We start from the raw sequence: 14230 nt of genomic DNA, 5'->3' as shown, positions 1-14230 counted from the left end.
CCCTTATAATATGCCCCACAAAAAGTTTACACAATCTTCCTCTTCTCGGGGTTTTCGGACGGGTTTTAATCGATTTCGAATACCTTTAATGGCATATAAGTAGTTTAACATTAACATTGCGAGATAATAACAGCCTTTACAACTTCTGGCGAGTTAAAATAACACCATTTAAAAGTTTAGCCACCGCTTCCAACAGCTCGTAGTTGTGGCTGTTTAAAAGATATATAACCTTCTGTTTATCTGTAATTCCTGCACGTCCATGCAGGAAGGGGATTGGGTTTTAATCACACATGTGCATTTGAATTCATTCATTGTCTGCCTTCCTCGGAGAGGCATTTTGCGCTGAATGACAGAAGAAGGAAGAATTCGTATTTCAAGGAGGAGTTGGCAACCCATGAGTTTCTAGGCATTTATTTGAAGAGTTATAAAGAAATCCTCCGCTTTACTAATCAGGAACTCCTTTTTAGCGGATTACAAGGTCTTTAATCCATTTAGTAGACAAACCACCGCTGTTTTATATGGGGCATATTCTTCTGCGGGTCAGATTAGTTGAAAGCCCGGCCACGGTTTGGGGTTACGTGAACGAACCTCCCTCTTGTTCACACGTTCCTCCCCTTCCCGTGTTTCCTGTCTTTCAACGAAATATGGTTCGCAGCTCCCCTCCCAATACAGATTGTGATCTTGCAGGGAACTTCGCACCAGTCAGTCAAGTATTTATTGTTTGAGCCATTGGCTATAACAATACAGAGATGCATGCAGTTAAAACATTTAAATTAAAACAATAACTTAGTTTTACATTAAAATATACATTATTTGTATTCGCAATCTCTAAATTAAAATGCCCCATCAAATACTTTCCACGCCAGATGTTTTTGCAGCTCCTTCAGCTAGTCTAAGGCTCATTCCGCACATGCAGAATAATGCACTTTGAAACTGCTTTCAGTGCTCTTTGAAGCTGTGCGGAATGGCAAAATCCACTTGCAAACAGTTGTGAAAGTGGTTTGAAAACACATTATTTTGCATGTGCGGAAGGGGCCTAAGTTAACCTCCAGTACTTTGGAACATCAGTTCAAACAGTGCTTTAAGTACTTTACTCGTAATTTCCTAGCCGCCAGGGCAAAGAGAGCCATCTTTTAAGAAACATAGGAATCAATATCAGATAGTAAGAAAATCAGTTTCTCATCATCGGACAAAAAGGCTGTCCTAGGTAGTATTGGCTCCAAAAACCTTTTCCTTATTTCTGAATATAAAGGACAGGAGAGTATATAATGAAAGAGATCCTCAGGCTCTTGTTTTCCACAGATACAAAAGCGCTGAGAAAATGGTATTTGTGTGTATCTACCACTAAGCACCATACTTTGCTCATTTGGTAAAAAACAGCAAACTGATTTGTCAGCTTGCAGAAGCATAGGGGAAGGATTGAGCAAGTAGGTTGTGGTGGGTTTTCCGGGCTGTGTGGCCATGGTCTGGTGGATCTCGTTCCTAAAGTTTCGCCTGCATCTGTGGCTGGCATCATCAGAGGTGTATCACAGAGAGAAGTCTGTTATAAGAGAAGTCTGGACACAGTGTGCAACAGACTTCCCTCTGTGATACACCTCTGAAGATGCCAGCCACAGATGCAGGCGAAACGTCAGGGACAAGATCTACCAGACCACGGCCACTTGGCCGGAAAACCCACAACAACCAGTTGAATCTGGCCGTGAAAGCCTTTGACAATACATTGAGCAGGTAGTTCTAGGCATTTGATCCTCTTTGATCTGAGATTGCAAATGCCTTAACAGTCCAGGTGCTCGGGAGCAACAGCCGCAGAAGGCCATTGCTTTCACCTCCTGCATGTGAGCTCCCAAAGGCACCTGGTGGGCCACTGCGAGTAGCAGAGAGCTGGACTAGATGGACTCTTGTCTGATCTAGAACCAGATGTCATATTCCTAGAACCAGGGGGCATTCATTGAAAATGCTGGGGGGGAAGAATTAGGACTAATAAAAGGAAACACTTCTTCACGAAACGTGTGATTGGTGTTTGGAATATGCTGCCACAGGAGGTGGTGATGGCCACTAACCTGGATAGCTTTAAAAGGGGCTTGGACAGATTTATGGAGGAGAAGTCAATTTATGGCTACCAATCTTGATCCTCTTTGATCTGAGATTGCATATGCCTTAACAGACCAGGTGCTCGGGAGCAACAGCCACAGAAGGCCATTGCTTTCACCTCCTGCCTGTGAGCTCCCCAAGGCACCTGGTGGGCCACTGCGAGTAGTAGAGAGCTGGACTAGATGGACTCTGGTCTGATCCAGCTGGCTTGTTCTTATGTTCTAGTTCTAAGGAACTCGTGCATGATCAAGGCTTGGCTTTGGGGAGACTGATTTTTTCCCCCTCCTTGCCTTTTCCTTGCTCTGCTGCTCTCTACATTAGATCCCTTCTGGGGCAAGCCCAGTCCTTTTTAAAATCAATAATAATAAAATAAAAGTAAAAACCAGTAAAAATGAAAAATACTGCAATAATAAAGAAAGAAAAAAGGATCATATCTTAATTACAGTTCTGGGCACAGGGAGCGCTAACATAATTACACCAAATAATCTTCTATGGTATCATAAATTAATCAAGATATTTACAAAGATTTCAGAGGGAGGTAAAACTACACAATGATTTTGAAAGGTAGGTAAGAGTGAGCCAAATCCCGAACTGGCTGTTTTTCAGTGGGTTCTACACACACAGACCCCTCACCCATACATACACACATACACACTTCTGGTCAATTTAGTAAGTCCCGATTTTTCTGCATACCTGGGGAGTCCCCCAAGTACAAAAATATCAACGTAAGTGCTGTCACATCACAGCCAACTTCTGTGAAGCCCAGCACGGGGCTTTCAAGGTAAGTGAGAACAGAGGTGGTTTTCTCAGCAGCGTCTTCCTTGGTCTTCCCATCCAAGTAGCACCTTTACTTAGCTTAAGAACATAAGAACAAGCCAGCTGGATCAGACCAGAGTCCATCTAGTCCAGCTCTCTGCTACTCGCAGTGGCCCACCAGGTGCCTTTGGGAGCTCACGTGCAGGAGGTGAAAGCAATGGCCTTCTGTGGTTGTTGCTCCTGAGCACCTGGTCTGTTAAGGCATTTGCAATCTTAGATCAAAGAGGATCAAGATTGGTAGCCATAAATCGACTTCTCCTCCATAAATCTATCCAAGCCCCTTTTTAAAGCTATCCAGGTGAGTGGCCATCACCACCTCCTGTGGCAGCATATTCCAAACACCAATCACACGTTGCGTGAAGAAGTGTTTCCTTTTATTAGTCCTAATTCTTCCCCCCAGCATTTTCAATGAATGCCCCCTGGTTCTAGTATTGTGAGAAAGAGAGAACAATTTCTCTCTGTCCACATTTTCTACCCCATGCATAATTTTATAGACTTCAATCATATCCCCCCTCCGACGTCTCCTCTCCAAACTAAAGAGTCCCAAACGCTGCAGCCTCTCCGCATAAGGAAGGTGCTCTAGTCCCTCGATCATCCTTGTTGCCCTTCTCTGCACTTTTTCCGAAATCAGATGACATTGGGCTAGACCACACTGCTTTTCCCTGTTATTTGAGGGTGTCCTAACCTGGAGATTTCAACACCCATGCAGGGGCCAGCCTGTATACTGTCAAAAATCATGCTTGAGAAGAGCTTTTTCTGTTTGTTTGGTCTGTCGATTCCTGAGGAAGCCTCCAGCGATCCACTGCAACAGTAAAATAATACCAATAATCTGAAATTATTATTTTTTTTAAAAAACACACAAGGACCATTTATCACATATCTTTATTATCCTCAAAAAAATAAGGCCATTTTATCGTCAGAATCAACAATAATGAAAGAAGAAACTGTTAGATAAATATTATATTTGGGAAAGGGGAAAGATCAGTGAAAATTCAGCCGTCTCAACTTCAGGCAAATCAGTCGAGGCAAGGAATCCCACAATCAAGTACCACAGCAGGGAAGACCCTATATGTTTCTCAACCATGTTTCTTTAAGCCTAGAGGAAAATTCTAGAGGGTGGTCTGTATTTTCATTGCTTATCATCCGCCTTTCTCACTGAGCCTCAAATCAGATTAAAGAATGTAAACCAGTGTAGTTAATAGGATGTCACATCTAATATAAAATATAATAAGACAAGGAATTGTGGAAATTTGAAACAGAGGTGTCCTCTGAACAAAATATAAGTATAGGGCAAGTCATTTCACCACACACAAGAGTTGTCTGGAAGATCAGAATTTCCCAAAACATCTTTCTCTTCCTGTCTCCGTGCTGCCATGGTAGGAAAAACTCCATCTGTATTACAGCATTGGAAAAATAAAAGCCCTCCTCCAGTGGTGGGATCCAAAAATTTTAGTAACAGGTTCCCATGGTGGTGGGATTTAAACTGTGGCGTAGCGCCAATAGGGCTGGGTGGGGCACGATGGGGGCGGGGGCGGGCATTCCGGGGGCGGGGCTGTGGCAAGGACGCAACCGCTGCGCCAGTCCTTGGGTGGGAAAACGAATGCGCGCAGGCTGCCACGCACGCCGGTGCACTTCCTAGACTGCTTCAAGTTCTGCACGCTACTGCTGAGAGGAGGGGCGTAACTAAGGCAAAAATCATGTGGCCAAATCACCAATTAGTAACCCCCTCTCGGCACACACAAATAATTAGTAACCTACTCTTGGGAACCTGTGAGAACCTGCTGGATCCCACCTCTGCCCTCCTCCAGTAAATCAATGGATTGAGGACCTTAGAATTTTATTGGTATATGAATACATGGCATATAGATGGCAGTTGTGCATGGACTTATTTGTAGATATTTGGAAATCATTTACAAGGACTTGTATGTAAATACACCACCACTGTTACATTTTTGCCTTTATGGATATGTTTTTAAAGGGTTTTTTCCCCTTGCTTTCCTTTTTTGGAAGGATTTTTTAAAATGAAAAAAACTTCCATTTGGTGGGGTTCTCCTTTCCCTAAATTTTTTTGAAAAAGGGGATTTCTGAGATGGACCCAGCCAAATTTGAGCTTGTTTGATTTGTCCTCTGTCTTGTCCACAGCTGCCCTCTGAACCACCCGCTTCATACTTTACAGGGTGGATGGTCCTCACAGCCCCACCAGTTACATACAAGTTCAATGCATGCGTCCGTTCATCCCATAATAAGTAATGGAAACACTGAGGGGAGGGCAGACTGGAAGGTGGCCCAAGCCACTGAGTTGCTCAACCTTGATTTATGGGAGCTAATCTTCTTGTGGTCGTATCTGTCACTGAAATACTATTTTCCATTTTTTCACGTGTTTTTCTCCTGTTGTTTGAGCTACGGTGTTTCTGAAAAGCCGGAAATGGGGACTTAAGTGCAAGAACAAAAAATCAAAACTTGGTTACTCAAGTTGAGGGGATCTCTGGAATAACAGCTCGCCGGGTGTCAAAAATGGGCCGCGTCGGTCCCGTTCCATACTGCCGCTTATTTGAAGGCCCCCTCTGCTTAGAAAACTGGATGACAGAGAAGGAGCCCTAACCTAATCTTTGTAGGTTTTCTGTGTGACATGGTATGTTCCATGCGATCACCCACCTGCCCTATAAGCACAAACTTCTCAGAGAGCTGGTCTGGAACTCTGGACAGGGTGTGTAACAGACTTCTCTCTGAGATTCACCTCTGAAGATGCCAGCCACAGATGCAGGCGAATATGTTAGGAACAAGATCTACCAGACCACGGCCGCACAGCCCGGAAAACCCACAACAACCAATGCTCTGGAACTCTTCGTACTTCCCTGTCCTGGGCAGATTTTGGTCCTTAAAATGCTTAATAACTAAAGCCAAGCTTGGAGCTTTGAAGGTGCAGTAGATTTCATGATGGGGGAATTGTGTGTTCCATAAATTAGTAGGTCTTGCAATGTATCCATTTATTTATTTATTCCCCTTCAAGTGATTGATGTTTTTAAGTGATCTTCTGTCTTCTGGTATCCACTGGTTTGAGATTTCATAATTCTGGAACCCACCCCGAAGAGAAGATGGAAACCATTATGGAACAGAAGGGTGTTTTGTTTTGTTTTAATAATGGAATAACTTTTTAATCATTGGTTTGGGATGGAATAAAAGGCCTTTGTGTGGTTTTGTGCTAAAGAAGAAGAAGAAGAATTTGGATTTATATTCCCCCTTTCTCTCCTGTAGGAGACTCAAAGGGGCTTACAATCTCCTTGCCCTTCCCCCCTCACAACAAACACCCTGTGAGGTAGGTGGGACCGAGAGAGCTCAGATGAACTGTGACTAGCCCAAGGTCACCCAGCTGGCATGTGTTAGAGTGCACAGGCTAATCTGAATTCTCCAGCCCAGATAAACCTCCACAGCTCAAGCGGCAGAGCGGGGGATCAAATCCGGTTCCTCCAGATTAGAATGCACCTTCTCTTAACCACTACGCCACTGCTGTTCCATGTGTCTAGGTTCCCTCAGCCCCCTTCCTCATAATGTTCAACATGGTGCCCCCAACACTTTTTCTGGTGCCCACTGCATGTTGTTGGAAAGTAGGGCAGGGCATGATGGGACTTGTGCTTGGCAGGACTTGTGACTGCTGATAAATAGAACTTTTGCCTTAAAAAGTGGAGGAATTACTGTGAGAGTTGTGCCTCACTCTCTGACGTGTCGGTGGCTGTTCTCACCATCTCTTTTGGCGGCCATTTTGTTCTTGTGTCCACCACCCTGTGTCAGAATTCCGGCCCTCTGCAAGCTCATTGGCTGTTCTGCTAGATGTTCCAAAAGGAGAGGAGAGTGCTTGCCACGCAGCCTCCATTTCCATAAGAACATAAGAACTAGCCTGCTAGTCCAGCACTCTGCTACTCGCAGTGGCCCACCAGGTGCCTTTGGGAGCTCACCTGCAGGACGTGAAAGCAATGGCCTTCTGCTGCTGCTGCTCCCGAGCACCTGGTCTGCTAAGGCATTTGCAATCAGAGATCAAGGAGGATCAAGATTGGTAGCCATAGATCGACTTCTCCTCCATAAATCTGTCCAAGCCCTTTTTAAAGCTATCCAGGTTAGTGGCCATCACCACCTCCTGTGGCAGCATATTCCAAACACCAGCAGCAGATGTGTATTTTAGTTGAACATATAGTTTTGCCCTGGAATTGGAAGGGAAGTCACGGGTCCCAGGGCAAAGGTTGAAGGCTCGTGATGCGGCAGCGTTGCTGGAATCGAAAGGGCTTGGCCTCATCAGTGGCCTGAAAGGGAGACCCCCTGGGAATCCTGTTTGCTGCCCAAAAATTCCACAGAAGGTGGGATTTACAGTGATGATGAAAACATACACACACACGAGGCTGATTAATTGCACGAGGGCACAGGTTGTAGTGCTGTATTGTCCCCGTTTCCCCTTCGGATCAGCGTCTGACTGATGTTTTCCTTCCTACAGAAACTTTTTGTGATCATAACATTCAGCAAACATATAGTGGAACAGATGGTGTCTCTAATTGGGTGAGTAATTCTATAGCTGCTTCTCTCCGTTAAGCTGTGAAATATTGCTATGAACGTTTGTTTAATGCCAATGATTTACAGTGCCGGGCCCTGGGCGGAGGCTGCGCAGGTCGGTGCCACCCTCGGCCAGACAGTTTATAATCAAGGAAGGGGCTAGTCGAGGCTTTCAAAACACACACGCCTCAAAATCTGAGTTGAAGACAGAATTGGCTCTGTGTGATTTAAACATTTCTGCATTGAGTCCGTTGAAAGGTTGCCTTTGATTTGACTCATCAAAGAGCAGGCCGTAGGGCTGTTCAGGAGAACCAGAAGAGGCAGCAAGCCAAGAGACTAACTAGGGAAGTCGAGGGCCGGGCTCCGGTGCGTTTAACAGCCTCACATAGTTTGCAGCCGTGTGCTGCTCTGTGTTCAGGCTTGGTTTTTTTAAAAACCTAGAGCAGCCTAGATGTTTATGGACTGCAATTCCCATCAGCCCCTGCCAGCATGGCCAATTGGCCATGCTGGTAGGGGCTGATGGAAGTTGTAGTCCACGAACATCTGGCGCACCATAGGTTGGCCACCCCTACCCTATTCTCTTCCATAGCTGTTTCTTTCATTGGGGGTTGGGCAGGATAAATGTGGGATGGATCCTGAACTTTCTGCTGTCCTAAAGGGGGTCCACAGCCACGGGAAATCTTGATGATGGGAGAGGGTCATTCAGGTTTTCTGCCTCAGGCCAGCTCTATCCACACCTGTCCTCACCTTGTAAGACTTGAATGTAGATAAGATGATGTTGGAATCCAAGAGGAGGTAGGAACAATCGGGCAGGTGCAGTTGGCTTTCAGGGAACTTCTGGTATGTTTAAGCAGTGGATTGATTGGTGGCCTCCGGCCTCGGTCTTCTGCCTGTAAACTGGTACGAATTGCTGTGTCGCAACTGTGTGCTCGCTCTGCTAACTGTCACGGCTAAATGCCCATGAAGCACTCTTCTTTCTTTCTTTCTTTCTTTCTTTCTTTCTTTCTTTCTTTCTTTCTTTCTTTCTTTCTTTCTTTCTTTCTTTCTTTCTTTCTTCTTCTTTCTTTCTTTCTTTCTTTCTTTCTTTCTTTTTTTCTTTGCCTCCTGCCTTTCTAAAAGAGCTAGTGTTTGGTTTTGAGTACTCAGAGAAATCTTTGAACATCTCAGTCTGTCAGCATTTGGTATCGGGCAAAGCAGTCTTTCTGCTTATGTCTTTTAAAACCAGAAAAGTGGATTGTTAGCTAAAGTCAGCTTGGAAATGCTGTAACTAACATCTGGTGAAATCTCAGGAGCCGGAGAAGGATGTACGTTGTGTAAAGCTTCCTTCGTCCAAGGGTATGCTGTTGGTGTCCCGCCATTCCTCCCCCTGGTTAGCTACAGTTGTGTCTAAATCAAGACAGTATGTGCCTTGAAATTTATCAGGTGAACTTGGACCAGTTACCCCCTCCCAGCCTGTCCTACCTCACAGGATTGTCGTGATGAATTGGAGGAAGGAGAACCATGGATGTCTCTCTGAGCTCCTAGGTCTAGGAAGAAGGGCGGGATAAAAGCACACCAAAGATTTTTCTGTGTTTTCCGGACATTTTACCATTTGGTTGTACAAGATTTTTCATGGTACAAAATTCTGGCCTTTCCCCCCCTTTCAAACAGAGTACAAACAGTCCTATACGCTTAACCCTAAACAGTGTGGCTCCCAGCGAAATGGATTAAACGAGCTAATATCCTTAGTTTGCACTTCTGGTATTTCTGGAGGGGAAAATTTGTCTCAAAGATACATTTCCAGGCTTGGAATGTCTGGAAATAATTACTGTGGAAGTATGTAAACTTGACATGGGTAGCAATATACAAAGTCGGAATGACTGAAGTTACATTCTTGAATGCTTCAGTGTTGGAACAAATCTGGTTTTTATAACTTCCGGAGCTTCAAAATGCATCTTTCTTGTTGCTTTAAAAAAAAAAAATAGTCAATTCATACCCATCTTTTAATGACCGTTCGCATAGCGAGCAATGTTTGCTTTCTACTTTTGAACAGAGCTGACGTCTGCTGAGCAAGCTGCGTTCTGAAAAACATCACACTTTGGGCCAAAATGACTTGTATTTCCCCAGTGATTATTCACCGGCTTTTCAAAAGGTTCCCCCTTCCCTTGCTTTGTCTCTTCATGTATTTGCAAAACCTCCAATGGTTTCAGAACTTTGTTAGACAGTTGATGTCAGGGTTCAAAAATGTTCTGGGAGATGAGAAGATTTTTTGGAATGCCCTGGTATCTTTGGACTCGATTTTCTTTCTCAAAATGCTCTCTCCAGCATTACCTCATCAATCTCTCTCCAGAGTAGCACATCAAAACATGTGCAGCCAACTACTAGAATCAGAATTTCTTGCTCATCAAACACAGAACAGAAAACATATTTCCACTGTCTGTGAAAAGTTATCTTGGTAGTCCTATTAATTTAAGACTGCATGGGCAATATCTAGCACTTGAACACATTTTCCACTAAAATCAGTGAGATTTGAAAGTGCTTAACTTTGACTACATTGTGTTCTATATTCTGCTCACCGTTAGCACCAGTCCGGGAAAACATTTATGAGGCAGTTGGTCAGTTTAAGCATTACTGGAAGATGGCCTGTCAGTTCACAGAGAATGAAATTGCGAACGTAAAAAGAGTCATAATACTGGATTAGTCCAGTTGTCCATCTGCATCGTTTCAAGTGTCCTGCTTGTTTGTTTTGTTTAAGTAAATGTTTATGACCCTCGTTTCTCCGCAAAGTGGCGTATGCTGTATAAATCCAATGTATATAAACACATCCGGGGTGGGGGGACCAGACCAGCCAGATATCTCCTTGGAAGCCCCTCAGCAGATCAATAGCGTGACAGCTGTCTTTCTGCTGCTTCCAAGCAAACCAGGATTCAAAGGTAGACTGCTTCTGCACATGGAGTTTCCATTCAAGTTCCTCCTCCTCTTCCTCTCCCCTTGGAGCTGTTCACGAATTTTCCAAATCCTCTTATGGAACCATTGGCCTTCACACAGCAGTGAATTCTGTAAGAGAATTCTGTGTTTGGGGCAGAAGGAAATTCAGTCAGCATTGAATCTCCAGCCCATAAATGTCACTGCATGGATCTGGGTTGGAGTATCATAGGACAGGACAAAGAAGTTTCTGCATCTGTTTTTACCCCACTGTGTCAAACTCTTGTTTTAGAAGATGGCAATTTACAATACAACAACCTTTATTAGGCATATTAAAATAGGCTCCAGAGCATTACAGACATTTCTGAAGTACAAATCAAAAGTACATTCAAAACACAGACAGATAAACTGTATCTAGCATTGGACGTTACTTAGAAAATTCTGTCACTTGTAAAAGAAATGTTGCTCCTTTTTCCAAGAGTGTGGCCTCTGTGTTATTTAGCAAAAGCTCCACAACAGAGTTGTCAGAGTCTCTTTCAGATTTGTCTAAGACCCGCCCAGGAGAGAAATTCCTAATACTCACATATCTCGGACAGTCAAGTATAATGTGAGCAAGAGACTCCACTTGGTTTTTACAGTGGGGACAGACCCGATCCTGGAGAGGGATAGATAGGTAGCGACCCTTTGTAATGGCCGATGGAAAAGTATTGCATCTGGCCCTTATAATAATCCATCTCTGTTGGGGTTCAGTTAATAGTTCAAGATGGCTATCAATGGCTAGGTTTAATGTTCTGCCTTCAGCGCTGCTGTATGGTAGATTTTTAAAAATAGAGGGTGCAAAGAGATTCTGCTCCTGTAACTCAAATCAACTGGAAACTTTAGCCCAGGGGTCTGCAACCTGCGGCTCTCCAGAGGTTCATGGACTACAGTTCCCATCAGCCCCTGCCATCTGAGTTGCCCCTGCCATCAAGATGGGAATTGTCGTCCATGAACATCTGGAGAACCGCAGGTTGCAGACCCCTGCTTTAGCCCATTCCCTCTTCTGTTGCACTGAATACAAGGGAGTTAGGGGGAAACATGCAAATACTCTTCTTTGGAGCTGTGATAGGATATCAGATACCCAAAAGGTCTCATTCTTGTTAAATAGCTCTGACCTTGCAGTTTGTGAATCGGTGGCCAAGTTTGTACTAGAAATCATACACTTCAAAAGCCCTCAGCTCTTAAGATGGTATATCAATGATTGGATGACATTGACTACCAAAATGAGAATGCCTCATTTCCTGCTATATATAGACCATTGAAATCTAGTAGTGGTACAGTAATGGCCCCCTACATTCAACATATTACCATAGCCAAATATCGATGGGCCTTTTCTAGAGCACGGGTGGACGCATTTCCATCATCTATGCTGATAGGCAGATTTGGGGAAATCCCTTGGCATTTGAGGAAATGTGTTTGTAACTCTGGGGACGTTGATTCTATGACACATATCTTGTTATACTGCATGCTGCATAAGGCAGAAAGGGAGCTCTTTATTTTACCTCTGCTTGTGCAACACAACTTGATAATTGCAAAGGATTCTGGCCAAGAGTTTAGGAAAATGCTGTTGGAAGACAAGGATGCAACCATCTCCCAGCAGGTAGCAAAGTTCTGTGCATTGGCTTATAAAAAACGCAAGGTCCTACTTAATCAGGGATGAGCTGAAAGCCAAACATTCATGTAAATGGTTAGCTGTAATAATTGTTGTAATTTGCTGTTGTGAATGTGTGCAGCTGTTTTGTTTTGTTTTGTTTTTGCTGGCCTTTGGCCGTATTAAACTATTTATCTATCTACACTTTAAAAGATAGCTCTGTTCTTTCTCATGTTGTAGTGTCATTAAGAGATTCTTTGCCACTGTTTTCTTTGGGGAGGATGTATTATAACTATGCCAATAAAGGCTCTTGCATTGTTACTGAACCCCCACGGTGCATGACTTAAATATGCCTCTGTCACAAAAAGGCCAAAATTTTTTAGCCTTTCCTCATGTTCAACCCTGTCCTCCCTCATCTGTGCCCGCCCTGTCCTACATGTGAGCATAAGGCAGGGGTGGGCAATTATTTTTTCCATGGGGCCGCATAAGAAACAGAAAATATTGTGGAGGGCCGGGCCAAAAGGCTGAACTCAGTTCTGCATAATAGGGGCTGATAAGTGACAGACAGGTGCACAGATCAACTTGGAATCAGTGGCAACAGTTCTGCATACAACACTATTTGGCACAAAGAATCACAGGCTTAACCTACCTGCATAGTTGTCCACTGTGACAATCAAGCAAGTGGGGAGACTTAAGTCCCTTGACCTACTTTTTTCATCGACTGGTGCTTTTGAAACCCCCCCAGAAGCCGGTTTGCGCTTGGTTGTCGGGCTTCTCTTGGCGGGGCTTTCAAAGGCGCCTCGCTCCCCAGCAAGGCAGGGGGGCCAGTCAGGGTCCTCTGGCGGGCCGGATGTGGCCCGCGGGCCGTATAATGCCCAGGTCTGGCATAAGGGTTACAATACAATACCGTTTACAATACATATGTAATCTGCAGTATTATTTTTCGGAGGTTTTCCAGGGGATGTCTTAGGTGCGTTTTGGGGTTTCTGTATAAGACAGATGGATTGTCCACCTGCGACAGATCTTCTCTGTCTATAAAGTCTATAAAATTATGCATGGGGTAGAAAAAGTCGACAGAGAGAAATGTTTCTCTCTTTCTCACAATACTAGAACAAAGGGGCATACATTGAAAATGCTGGGGGAAAGAATTAGGACTAATAAAAGAAAACATTTCTTCACGCAATGTGTGATTGGTGTTTGGAATATGCTGCCACAGGAGGTGGTGATGGCCACTAACCTGGACAGCTTTAAAAAGAGCTTTGACAGATTTATGGAGGAGAAGTCGATCTCTGGCTACCAATCTGGATCCTCCTTGATCTGAGACTGCAAATGCCTTTGCAGACCAGGTGATCGGGAGCAACAGCCGCAGAAGGCCATTGCTTTCACATCCTGCACGTGAGCTCCCAAAGGCACCTGGTGGGCCACTGCGAGTAGCAGAGTGCTGGACTAGATGGACTCTGGTCTGATCCAGCAGGCTCGTTCTTATGTTCTCAGATTATATTTGGAAAGGGAGTCATTCTGCCAGCTTATGAATTAGGCCAGTGATGGTGAACCTTTTCGGGCTTCTGAAAACTAATATCAAAATTCAGGAAATGCCCTAAATTGACTCTGCTGTGATGTCAAATCCCACCTCCCGTCCATGAACAGCATCCAATCAGGTCTGAAAGTGCTATGTATTTACATAAGAAACATCAGAGAAATACAAAAACGGATTCAAACTCAAGCAGGAGAATAGTCATTGCCGGGTGGTTGGTGAACGCTTCGGCTTGTCACCCAAAACACCTGCGGCATGTCACCTTTGACATGAGCGCCACATTCCACAGTTTTTAGACTGTATGAAGCAGCCTCAGTAGACCACTCTCTTCAGAGCTTGGAAGCCTAGCAGGGGCTGTCACAGTTAGTACTTGGATAGGAGACCACCAAGGAAGTCCTGAGACACTACAGAGAGGAAGGCAATGGCAAAACACCTCTATTCATCCCCTGCCTTGAGAACTCGATGGCCCTGGGGTCACTGTGAGTTAGTTGCACCATGAGTTAGGCACAGAGGTGGGATCCAGAAGGTTCTCAACACCAGTTCCCCGAGTAAGCTACTAACCATTTGTGTGTGCCGAGAGGGCTTTACTGATTGGGTCCCCGCTTTCCCACCTCCACTGCTTTCGCCTCCCCTGAGTGTATCCTGCCTTTGAAAAAAAATGGAAGGTTCCATATAAAGCAATTGTGACTAATAATGTAACTCCCTGAACTGGGTTA

The 14230-nt window shown here is 44.4% G+C and overlaps 1 protein-coding gene across 1 annotated transcript in view; it reads left to right on the top strand.

The window, feature by feature from the left end:
• VMP1 (vacuole membrane protein 1) overlaps positions 1 to 14230 on the top strand; it is a 50962-nt gene that overhangs the window by 18205 nt on the left and 18527 nt on the right. Inside the window, exon 3 of the mRNA XM_048518970.1 lies at positions 7391 to 7452. Within this exon, the coding sequence (XP_048374927.1) occupies positions 7391 to 7452 (62 nt within the window). The remainder of the gene's footprint in view (positions 1 to 7390; positions 7453 to 14230) is intronic.

Source organism: Sphaerodactylus townsendi, linkage group LG16 (assembly GCF_021028975.2).
Source record: "Sphaerodactylus townsendi isolate TG3544 linkage group LG16, MPM_Stown_v2.3, whole genome shotgun sequence".
NCBI lineage: Eukaryota > Metazoa > Chordata > Lepidosauria > Squamata > Sphaerodactylidae > Sphaerodactylus > Sphaerodactylus townsendi.
The sequence above is the reverse complement of the archived record's forward strand: the minus strand, read 5'-3'. Positions and strand labels throughout refer to the sequence as shown.